Below are 12,235 nucleotides of genomic sequence, written 5' to 3'. Positions count from 1 at the left end.
CTGAGATCACTAACAAAAAAACCCAACAGGAATACTTTTAAAATGTCATGAGTTAATTTTAATAAGTAAAAACCATAATTCTTCTCCCAGCAATGAGCAAATCTGTTCAACAGTAAATAAAGGTTAAACACGAGGAGACAGGACAGTGCAGCTTCCATCACAAACACAAGTAGCCAGATGGATGGGATAAATCTGCTGTATGGAAGTTTTGGAGAAGTGTACAAAAGACTGAGAACTGGGCCAAAGAGAAGATAGATACCACCCAAGCCTTAGCGGTCCACACCTACACCACACTGTATCGCTGTCCTCACAGGACACTGCAGGCAAGCTGTGCCCAGTGAACATGTGACTCAGTTACACCTTTCACTTAGAGGGTTTTATATTATTTCATAGAGCAGTCTTAACATATATGGACTTTTTAAATGAGGGGGGCTTAAAAAACCAAACTAGGAAAGGACTGTGAGGTTGTTTAAAATGGCCTTTAGTAGCTGCAGTTCCACTGGACAGTACTAGGTCTGAAGGTGAGGCTTCCCAACTGAAGCAGAGAAGTTGATGGCATAAGGTCTGCCTCTTTCATCACCCATATCCTTAAAACAGGACACGATGGCATGAGCCACACCAGGTAACACCACTGAGGTCTCAAGTAGCAGCAAAGTGTACAACTCTGCCCTGTTCTGGACCTTTGTTCCATTCCCTTAACTAAAACTGTTTTTACAACAAGGCTTTTTCTTCCCAGCTGGACGCAATGCTTACAGCAGCCTTTACTAGTCAGATGCCACTTCTACCACCTTTGCTTTCTTCTTCTTTTTCTTCTTCTTGGTGGTATCACTGTCCTAGAAAGAAAAAGAAAAAGCTCAGAGCATTTATTAACAAACCAATTAGGACTCCCAAAAGGACATGTGGTGAACTATAGACAAGCCTTATCAGGATCTATAAAATTTGGAATTGAGTAGGTTTTGTATTTTTCATGTGACAATAAGTTCTGTGAGCTTTCTAGTGAAGTCCTATAAGTCTACTTTCATAAAGAAGCTCAATCAAACTATATATATTGCCCCCACCACCAACAGACTTTCTATCTGTCCACCTAGGGAGCCCTAGGCACTATACTATCAACAGGAGGCCATGACTCCTCCACGAGTTACAAAGCCAATACCACTGGCTAATTCTTGCCACAACCAAGGGCCAGGTCAACCCAAGGAGCCAGTGTTTATACAAACCCCATCTCCAGGTTCGCCCCCACTCTCTAGCATAGCTTTGGCTTTCTTGTCCTTATTCTTCTTTTTCTTTTCCTTCTTGATCAACGGAAGAGCTGCTGGAGGGGTCTCATCACTTTCACTCTCACTCTCTCGCTTTCGCTGAGATGAAAACAATTGGTCAAAAGGTAAATCGTGGGCAATAATGGATAAGTCAGTCAAAATGTAGCGTGCCCAAGGTCCTAGGTTCTACACACACACACACACACACACACACACACACACACACACACACACACACACACACACACACACACACACACACACACACACACACACACACACACACACACACACACACACACACACACACACACACTTTAAAAAGTGAGACATGAATCAAAGAAAGTTTTTTGTTTACAAACTCGGAAAGCACTGTAATTTACTCAGAGCTTGCAGACAATCTTTTTTTTTTTTTTTTTTGTAGGGAGCCAGTCCTGGGGCTTAAACTCAGGGCCTGGACACTGTCCCTGAACTTTTGTGCTCAAGGCTAGTGTTCTACCACTCAAGCCACAGTGCCAGTTCCAGCTTTTTTGGTGCTAACTGGAGATAAGTCTGACAGAATTTCCTGACAAACTGGCTTCAAACTGCAATCCTCAGATCTCAGGATTACAGGAGTGAGCCACCAGACCCCAGGAAAGACAGTCTCATCTTACAAGTCCAGGAAGCCATGAGGCATGACAGGAGCACCACAGCAACAGCATGGGGCTTGGAGGATAAAAAGCCCCGAGAAGCTGCTCTTCTCAAAGAATGGATTACATGATTTACAAAGTACTATCTTAAGTCCTTAAAGAAAGCAAGCAAAGCCAGAATTCACATCAGACAAGTTCTGTGTACACAGCTTGTTATAGGTCTTCCAGCACCACCCAAGGATTCGGAGTACAGATGTCATTCTGGGCTCTAAAGTTAGCAGTCCTCAATCACTGGAAGCTAAGCTGCAACTTAAAATGAAGAGGATTGGTGCTGACCAGTTCGTTTTGATATGGACCTGATTTCAACATACCTATACTACCACTTGACCTAAGGTGGAGCTAGAATTATGTGTGACACCCGTTCTATCCAGTGTTATTGACATAACTGAGGTGGGAGGCAAGGTCAGTAAATCTGATTCTTAAGCCCACTAAGGCCAAACATGTACCCCAAGGTATGAGGCACGATCTGTGTATATACCACAGCAAGGAGGAGGGCAAGTAACCTTGCTGAGCCAGGACATTTTTGATACACTGTAGGTAAGTCAAACACTGGTGGTGCTTATAATCGTCTCTTGGAGCACATTCCAAACATCATAGCACACCACTCACCTTTGTGACTTTTACTGCTTCAGCAACTACTTGCGGAACTTTTACCACTTCAGCAACTAACTGTGGGCCTTTTTCTGCTTGAGTAACCACTTCTTTTTTGACAGAATCACTGAAAGAACACATTAAGAGGTCAAAAAAAGCTTTCCATTGTAATTCTGCTGCCTCCCTTGCCCCCCCCCCCACCTAATCAATGATATTGGATAAAGCTAAAGCCACCTCCAAAACATGGGCTGGCTTATATTTGTAATCCTAGCTACTCAGGAAGCTGAGATCTGAGGATCACACTTTGAACTCAACTTAGGCAGGGAAGTCCATGAAATTTTTTTTTTTTTGTGGTCGGTCATGGGGCTCGAACTCTGGGCCTGGTGCTGTCTCTGAGCGCTTCAGCTCAAGAGGAGTGTTCTACCACTTGAGTCACAGTGCCTCACGGACTTTCCTGCCCTGGCTGGCTTTGAATCGAGATCCTCAGATCTCAACCTCCAGAGCAGGTAGGATTACAGGCAAGAGCCACTGGCGCCTGCCCGTGAAACTTACCTCCAACAAACTACCATAAAGTTGGAAGTGGTGGCTCAAGTGGTAAGAGTGCTAGCTTGAAAAAGAGGCTCAGGGACAGCACCCAGGCCCCAAGTTCAAGCCCCAGGACACATACACACAAACACCCACTGACAACTGACAAGAAGAACCCATGAGCAAGACTAGAAAGAAATGCTTACCTGCTGTGCAGGCCCAACCATACCTGATCCAAGCCTCACAAAGTCCAGTAAAGAAAAAGCCATCTACAGTACTGGGTCTTACTGGTCCAGCATTCCAAAACGTTGCCCAAAGTCAGTCCTACCTGTATCCCGTAGGCTCTGTGAACTCCTGTCCTTATCCATCAACAATGCCCAAATGGCAAGTATCTCTTCTCTATAGTCCTCAACAAAACTTTTACTCACCTGTAGTCAACATACTCTTGCTTCCAGGAGGCAGGGGTGCTGTCTGTAGGTTTGCCATGCTTATCCAGAAGGCCCTGCTTGATCATCAGCTTCTTTTGACTTGCCTGGGGAAATATGGGGTTTCATTGTTAGAAAGGTGTCAATACAGAAAGCAGGCATTGTAACGAACGTTATGCCATAGACCCAGTTTGCACAGAATGGCACGAGGTTTCTCCCTTTTATATCTCAGCAGGGGCTCATACTCTGCTGTAGATCTTCCCTGAAAAACACTGCCCAACCCCCTGACAAAGTTAAACTCACTGAAGACTCCCCAGATGCTGGAGATGTCTCTGCATCCCTGACAGCCATTTACCATGGCTGAAATTCACTACCTTACTGTACAACTATTTAAGTAATGCCAAGTTATTCTCCATTAGACTGAAAATCTCTTAAGGTCCAAGACAGAGCCTATCTCTGACCACCACCAACTATCCAGAGTCTAGAACAGTAAGAGGTTATGGCAGTAGGGACACACAAAGAAATGACTAAGTGTGCATTCAACAACACAAAACAGCCCAGTTCTACTTACCTTTGGACCTAAACCCCACTTGCGAGGGTAAGTGTCTCTCTCCATGATAACTCTCTTAATCTTGGCTACTATACCATGGTCACAGGTAGAAATCACAGCTGTGGTCATTAATGCAATAGCTAATAATTTAAAGTAGAAAGATGTGGTTATTGTTGAGCCCCAATTGTTCTATGCCTAAACTTAAACCATTTAAAGCTCTGAGCTCTACTACATTGTGTGTATATGTATTGCTGAGGATTGAACTAGGGCCAGCACCCTATTGTTTTTGAGATAGAATTGTGCTAATTTTGCCTAGGCTGACCTTAAACTTGTGGTCCTCCTGCCTACACTTCCTGAGGAGATGGTATAGGCATGTCTACTACCTTAACTGAGTATTCTAGGCTCAGAATGTGCTTATGGAGACAACCTTCCTTTACAGGAAGGGAGTTTTTCAAATGATGTTAAACTTAGCAAGTTAAAAAACAACCAACCAGCCAGGCGCCAGTGGCTCACTGGCTCACGCCTGTAATCTTAGCTACTCAGGAGGCTGAGATCTGAGGATCACGGTTCAAAGCCAGCCTGGACAGGAAAAGCTGTGAAACTCTTTTATTATCTCCAATAAAGCACCAGAAAACTGGAAGTGGCCCTGTGGCTCAAGTGGTAGAACGCTAGCCTTGAGCTGAAGAACTGAGGGACAGCATTCAGGGCACAGCGTTCAAGCCCATAGACTCAAGTCTATGACTGACCAAAAACAAAAAACACCCAACACCAAAGTAAGAGAATATAGACATGGCAAGGGTGTGGTTCACAGAATCCTTAGGTATCCCTTTCCCACTGTCCATGGGGATGAAACCTTCCAGGGCAGACCCACCTGCTTACAGAATTGACATAAGGGTTCTACAGACATGCTCTACTTCTGGTAAAAATTAGGACTGTAACCAAAACCTCTGATTTCTTCACTAAGAGTCACATCCGGGTACTAGTATACTGCCTACACTTAGCTACTCAGGAGACTTGAGATTGGAGAATCAATGTTCACAGCCACCCCAAGCAGACTATCTCCCATAAACCACCAAAATGCTGAAAGTGGAGGTCTAGTTCAAGCAATAGAGTGCCAGTTCTAAGTGAAAAAGCCAGATAAGTGGGCGAGGCCCAGCGTTCAAACCCCACCAGCAAGGGAAGGGGGGAAAAGGTCACCAAGCATTTTAATGCTGAAGACAATCCAACTAATCTGTCACAAATTAAAAATCATATATACTAGTTACATTTTATCTGCAAGCACACAAGAATGAAATACATAGGGCCCTCATTTTGACTACTATATAGGGAACCATTACCACTCTTTACCAGTAAAGCCCTGGAGAGCGTCAAGGGTGCAATACTACCTACCTCCTCACTTGTACTTAACTTGCCAGTCCCTCCACCGTAGAGACCACAGGAAACCCAAGGGCATAGGAACTGAATCGGTGAGCTAGTGTTAAGAGTAGAATGAGCCCCAAATCCAGAACTAATGAAGGTAACAATCCCCTTACCCATGCAGATTGCTTCCCCTTTGGTGGTAATGACCACAATCTCCTGGTTGACCTCAATGCCGTCCTCATATCGGAGAACACCTGGAAGCATGATCTTGGCCCCATAGCAGATTGCATTCACCTGTATGGATGGTGTCATATTGAGAGCCTCAGCTACTGCCCCCCACCTCATTTCCATACCAGAACAGGGGAGAACATGGGGAAGGTAGCTTGACAGCAAGAAATAGAACAGCACTGATAGCCCACTGACCACAAGGGACGAAGAGACACGCAACAGTTGCAATCTAGGCACTGCTCTAAGAACTTTATACACACACCCAAATTGCTAAGCAGACTTTTGAAGTTTTTTTGTTTTTTTTTTTTGGGTCCGGTCGCGGGCCTGAACTCTGGGCCTGGGTGCTGTCCCTCAGCTCTTCAGCTCAAGGCTAGCACTCTACCACTTGAGCCACAGCGCCACTTCCGGCTTTTTTCTTTTTGCTTATGTGGTGCTGAGGAATCGAACCCAGGGCCTCAGGCATGCAAGGCAAGCACTCTACCACTGAGCCACCTTCCCAGCCCCACTTTTGAAGTTTTTAGTGTCCACTTTTTCCATTGGACCTAAAACAAACTAGCCTTAGCTTTCCAGAATTGCTTCTCCTTTACAGAAGATCCAGGCTTTAACAGGCTCCCAAAATAACTAGCAGAGAAAATTACTAGGCCTGTTCAATTACAGACAAGTTCTGGTATAGCATTTACAGGCCACCGTTAAGGCCACCTCTCCAGTTTGATAGCACTCAATGCACCCATCCTTCCTTCAATTACTTAGATCTCATATGTGATGACATTCCACCCTCTTTTTAAACTCACCCAGAAGCCAACTCCAGCACAGGGAGGCATATCAAAGCTATCCCACTTCACTCTTTATCTCATTAAATGCTTTCAATTCCTATTAAATGCCATGTTTTAGCGTACTTTCTTTTTTTTTTTTTTACTGTGGGCCATATAATATAAAAAAACCAAATGTCTGCGATTTAAGACTTGAATATGAATAATTTATTGATCTTAAATCATCAACTGTCATTTCTATTCTTCAACAACTATGGCTATACAGTACTCTATACACCAGACCAGAAAGACAATTTTAATTTATGAAAGGCAACATTCTCTGATAATACAAATTAACTCACCCTTTAACCGCCTTACTAAGAAATTCAAACTAACAATAAATATGAACTTGTAATGCCAAAGTTTCATCTTTTTAAAAGACTGACATTTTCATGCTTTCATAATAGACCATGCAAATATGGACTTATTCTAGAGCTTACCGCACTATCTTTCATAACCAGTCGTTTATGAGATGTCAACAGCTTTTCCAAAGGATAAATGACACGCCGGAGGTAACTCTCATCTTTATGGTTATCATACAGCCACTGAGCATCAAGTACATCATGCATTGTTACCATGTGGTCCTGAAAAGCAGCCAGGTGTGAAAGAAACTCAGTATTTGCTTATCTCAAACACTCACTGGACACCAAACCTCCAAAATCTGATTCTAGCTGAAATTTGTTTGCTATTCCAAACTCATCACTAATCTTAGTTTGTTTAGAGTTGGCTGTCTTCTGGGCATCTCTAACTGTTCCTATAGCAGATCTAAGTAGGCACATTTTTCTTTTGTACCACTGGGGATGGAACCCAGGGCACTGCTCTATGACTGGGCAGACATGTTGTAGGCTGGGAAGTAAATGAATAGAATAATACTTTCTACCCAGTCTTCTCCCCGAGCCAATTTCAATATTCCAAAATTTAATTAACAGAACAGGGGAAGCTGCCCTGAACTGAACTCAACACTTTGGAAGTTATCTTTCCTAGAATGGTGCAGCATTCTAGGAATGCTGGGAGACATTTAAGAAGGATCAGTTCTGAAACTAAAACCTCTAGCCCAATAATGGAATACCTTTTCACTCATGACTCCAGAACGAACCCTCCGAAGTTCCTGCATTTGACCACCAACTCCCAGCAACAAACCAAGGTGCACACACAGAGTCCGAATATAGGTGCCGGCCTCACAACTCACCCAAAAGATTCCTAAGAAACACACACAAAAGGAAAGTAGCACCTATGTCCAACCATAAATAATCACTAGTGGAGAAAATCATTATTCTCCATCTTAAGTCAACTAGAGATAACAGACACAGGCAGTGACTACACAATGTGCTAGGAGTACCTGCGGATGGAATCTTCAAGCATGCATTCCTACCCACTGTGGGTCTATAGCAAGTCCCCTAATGACTCACCTAGCCTTCTTTCGGGATCATATTCAATCATTTTGCTCTCATAGATAGTCCTCACTCGGAGCTGCCTCTTTACGGCAGCAATGAGCGGGGGTCGCTGAAATAGGGCTCCTGTCAGTGTTTCCAGGGCCTAAGAAGAAGCACAAACAAAAACACTCTATTAGGTGACCTCTCAAATGAAAGAGCATATTTTAGGAGTCTAAAGGACAACAAGACAAAGCAAGTTGGAAGTTTAAGGGCTCATACTCCCAAGTCACTAAACGTGCCCTCTCTCTAGTTGCAGACTTACCCTAGAAAGCTGGGTCCCCCCTTCAATAGCATTGTGCAGCCGGACAATTCCCACATACTCTTTGCCTGAAAAATGACAAAAGAGTAGTCAGGTGTGGCCACTGAGTTTTCTATATCTGCCATTTTTATATGCTCAACCACTGCCATTTCACAGTGAGAAAGCAGGCAATTTGATGTCATGTTTTCTTAAAATTAGTATGAAGCAAGATTATACAATGTTGATGAGAAAAAGAAACGAAGATACTTTCTCCAGCCAAATGTGGTGTATTGACGCATGCCCAGAATGCCAACACTTGGCAGGCTGAGACAAGAGCATCCCAAATTCTAGCGAGATCCTCCCCACTCCCCCAAGTGCAACTCAATGCTCAGTGTGCTGATAAACACAGGGACAGGTGGAATACCTAGTCTACAGCCTGACTGGAAAACCCTTAGAAGTAGGAGAATTTTTTTCACATGAAAGGACAGGACACTTGAGGAAGAAACAGGCTCAGTGAGAAGTCAGGAGCAACAAGCTCAGAGACAGACAGAATTCTGTTCCTATAGTAGGAATGTGCACATGTCTAGTATTAGAACTCCAAACAAGGGCAGACTCACCAGGAATTGCCAGAGGACATAAGGTACATAGAAAGCAAAAGAATAACCCTGCAACAAGACTTTTGCTAATGGAGCCCAAGAGCCAAAATACAGAAGGGAGACAAATGCAGAATGCCTTACAATCTCTAAATACTTCTTCATGCCCTTTTCCACATACCTGCACTCTGTTGTGATTTCACCAAGCGAGTGGCTCGTTCTATGCACACAATTAAACACCCAGTCACCTTGGGATCCAGGGTGCCACTATGTCCTGTCTTCTCTACCCGAAGTATTCGTCGGATCCAGGCCACCACCTCATGGGAAGAGGGGTTAGAGGGCTTGTCAAGATTAATGAAACCTGTCCTAGAGTGGAAAAAGGGTTAATGTACCACCTGGTCTTGTGCTCTTTAAGAGTTAGAAAGAAAAACTCATCAAAGGCATAGGACATATACTTCAGTATCTCCTTGAATAATGAATATGAAGCTTTCACTTGAGAAAGACTTACCTGATGTAGTCCCCAATGTCTCTCTTCAGAGGATTTGAACCACAAGGAAGAGGTGTATAGTGTGTTGTCCTTACATTCAGCTTATCAAAATTCTGGAAAGCAACAATACAACCTGAAGTTGACTTACTAATGCATCACTGAAATATATAAAACAGTCAGCACCACATCAAACAAGAAATGCAAGCTCCATAGAGTTCCACTCCTATGTTAATACTATTATTTGCTATGACAGACTTATACTGAGAAATTTCCCAATACCATTAAGTACAAGACTAATTTGAACACTTATCAGTTTATGGCATTTTGTAGAAAAAGGCTTGTTGGGGGCAGTACTAAGCGGATTAGGCTTCATTGTGCAAGAGCATGAATAAAATATGGACTAGCATTCATTTTCTTAGGGAAAAAAGCCAAATTAAGGATAAATGGCAACTTTTTTTTAACATAATGAGCTGTTTTGCTCCAGATGCCCCCATGTGTGCTTTTCACGTCTGCTTCTTTTCAGTCTCCTCTCCAAAGCTTGACCACCAGTGGGGAAGAACTCACCAAGTGAAGCCCACTTTTGATTTGTTCAGTTTGACTGATGCTGAACAATATAAGCAAACCTCAGTCTTTTACCACCACATACACGATTCATTTAGCATGCCAAGGGGTATCTAAATAGCCTTTTTTCTCTAAGCTACATAGCTGACACGTACACTTTGCTGAGCATGTTAGAAATTTCTATGTAACCTGGTATTCCATCTCAGCTCTCTTGAGGATAATAGTGGTTTATGCTGCATTTACTAAAGTGAAAAGTGCTATCAGCAAGCATTCTTAACTTTTTTAACAATAAGTAAAATCCAGGCATTTGTCTAGGCACACAAGCACATACCTTTAACAACAAGGGCCACTGAGAAGTGTCCAACTGAGCCACTTTGGACTCTGGTTTGATAAGAAATTCTTCAGCATATTGTATTTCCTTCAACAAGACAGAAATATAAGCCATGAAACTTCACACCTGATTTTGAACAACTCTGTTACTACAACTGAATTGCATGTTTTTAAACAGAAACCAGGGTCAGGAACTTCACTGGACCTCAAGACCTCAAAAAGAAATGATCCAGGGAGAAGTACCACTGATGTGGGAATAACAACAACAACAACAAACAACAACAATAATAATGCTTTGTGGATGGGATAAGGAAAAGAAATGTAGCTAACTCGGGTCTGGGAAGGTAGCTCGGTGGTAGAGCGCTTGCCTGGCATGCACGAGGCCCTGGGTTCGATTCCCCAGCACCACATAAGCAAAAAGAAAAAAAGCCGGAAGTGGCGCTGTGGCTCAAGTGGTAGAGCGCTAGCCTTGAGCTGAAGAGCTGAGGGACAGCGCCCAGGCCCAGAGTTCAGGCCCCATGACCAGACCCCCCCCCCCCCCTCAAAAAAAAGAAGCAACGTAACTAACACTAAAATTTAGTGAACTACGCATGCTGGGTAACAGGCTGTGTCATTTCAGTGCTTTCTTGCTTCCACACCACTACTATTTGGAAACATTTAAAAACTTTTAGTTTGTTGTTGAACTTAAAATCAAAGCTAAGTGAAACCCATTTCTACTCACAGCTACATCATCTTCTTGTAATGGCTTCCGGTCCTTTTTCTTCTTATGCTTCTTTGGCAAAACAGTCACTAGAGAAATGAGATTGGGCAATTTGCTTTGAAAACAAATGAGGCGAAGTTTAAAGGCCAAAAGCAGGGCAGACAGAAGAGGGCTTTAAGTTGAGCATTACTAGAGAAAACTCAAGCGTGTGTGGCTGAGCACATGGGCCGCCAGGCTGGGGCTGTGCAGGCTGTGTGGCGCACGTGTTGCCTTCCCTTCCCTTCCGGTTCCCCTCCACGTTGCTGCGACAGGGCCAAAAGCCCAGGATCGCTCGCTCTCAGGCTGGAAAGTTCCATAGGCGACCACGCGGCTGCAACCTTGTACTACACCCGCTCCGGGATCCCGGAGCTTTTCTTCCCAACACTTTCCCTGCAGAGTTGCTCCCCTCATTTCCCGGCGCTAAGGGCAGCAACTGGACCGATGGGGGTCGGGTTGCCATGTCTCCGTTCACCACGGGGTCACAGGGCCCTACGCGGATAGTCATCGGAGGGAGGCCTAGACGCCACGCCAAGTCTCCCGGCGGGCTCTCCCACCTGGGGCCGAGGCTCACCCAGCGCTGGCCTGAGGCCCGCGGGGGCGACAGCTTACCCGCAGGAGGGAATGGGCCGCGACCGACACCACCTCCCCGCTGCTGTCCCCTGAGATCACCAGGGCAGCTCAGGTCTCCCGCCTCGACCTCCCACAACCCTTACCTTCTGCATCCGCCATCTTGCGCTACACCGCGTGCGTGCCTCCCAGGCCACCGCTGAGAGGGAAAAAAAACCCGCAGACTCCCGCCGCCGAGTCTCGTCAGGCCGCGCCGCTAGAACCCGCCCACCCGTGCACCAACCCGTAGCGTCCGGGACCTTGGGACGGGAAGGGGCGGTGCCAGGACTCAGGAGGCGCGCGCCACAGATCTGGTGAATCCCATTGGCTAACTCGGCCACAGTTGTGGTGAGACTGCGCATGCGCATCTTCTGCTTTCTCTCACAGAAGCGCACGCAGCGCTTGGCGCCACCCTCTGGAGTGTGTGGGCGTGGCCCGTACCGTGGCTGCTTTGCTCACAGTCTGTTCGACTCTTGCACCTGACACCCTGTTTAGCGCTCTGTAAATTGTTCATCCTTTCATCCCATTGAAGTAAAAACGGTCGGGTGCTTGTGGCTCATGCTTGTAATCTTAACCTACTCTTGAGGCTGACGTCTGGAGATCCCAGTTCAAACCTAGTCGTGGCAGGAAAGTCTGTGAGACTCTTGCCGCCAATAAACTACCAATAATCTGGAACTGCACGCATAGCTCAAGTGGTAGAGTGCCAACTGTGAGCCAAAAAGCCAAGCCAGAGCATGGGACTGACTTCAGTACCCAGAACTGGCGCACACACACACACACACACACACACACACACACACACACACACACACACAC

At 45.1% G+C, this 12,235-nt stretch overlaps 1 protein-coding gene and 1 non-coding gene across 2 annotated transcripts; both read right to left on the bottom strand.

Annotated features, from left to right (window-relative positions):
- Positions 1-575: 575 nt before the first annotated feature.
- Dkc1 (dyskerin pseudouridine synthase 1) lies at positions 576-11,646 on the bottom strand. Its single transcript, XM_042667432.1, has 15 exons — positions 11,527-11,646; positions 10,796-10,863; positions 10,076-10,162; positions 9,205-9,296; positions 8,878-9,062; positions 8,128-8,192; positions 7,842-7,968; positions 7,502-7,632; positions 6,873-7,016; positions 5,569-5,689; positions 4,058-4,176; positions 3,490-3,593; positions 2,555-2,663; positions 1,218-1,355; positions 576-833 (listed from the first exon to the last, which is right to left on the bottom strand). The coding sequence occupies exons 1-15, from the start codon at positions 11,540-11,542 to the stop codon at positions 765-767; spliced, it is 1,575 nt and encodes a 524-aa protein (XP_042523366.1). The 5' UTR covers positions 11,543-11,646; the 3' UTR covers positions 576-764.
- On the bottom strand, positions 7,270-7,402 carry LOC122097085. Its single transcript, XR_006145466.1, has one exon. It is a non-coding gene; the product is annotated as a small nucleolar RNA SNORA36 family (small nucleolar RNA).
- Positions 11,647-12,235: the final 589 nt, after the last annotated feature.

Source organism: Dipodomys spectabilis, unplaced genomic scaffold, assembly GCF_019054845.1.
Source record: "Dipodomys spectabilis isolate Male_0828 unplaced genomic scaffold, ASM1905484v1 ptg000411l, whole genome shotgun sequence".
NCBI lineage: Eukaryota > Metazoa > Chordata > Mammalia > Rodentia > Heteromyidae > Dipodomys > Dipodomys spectabilis.
This window is presented reverse-complemented; position numbering and strand designations above follow the sequence as displayed.

Excerpts from the sequence above, each read along its gene's own strand:
- Dkc1 (XM_042667432.1), bottom strand. Across the intron at positions 8,193-8,877 it reads GAAATCACAACAGAGTGCAG|GCAAAGAGTATGTGGGAATT; the intron begins GTATGTGGAAAA and ends GTCATTTTTCAG. Across the intron at positions 7,969-8,127 it reads GGGGGACCCAGCTTTCTAGG|GCCCTGGAAACACTGACAGG; the intron begins GTAAGTCTGCAA and ends GCTTCTTCTTAG.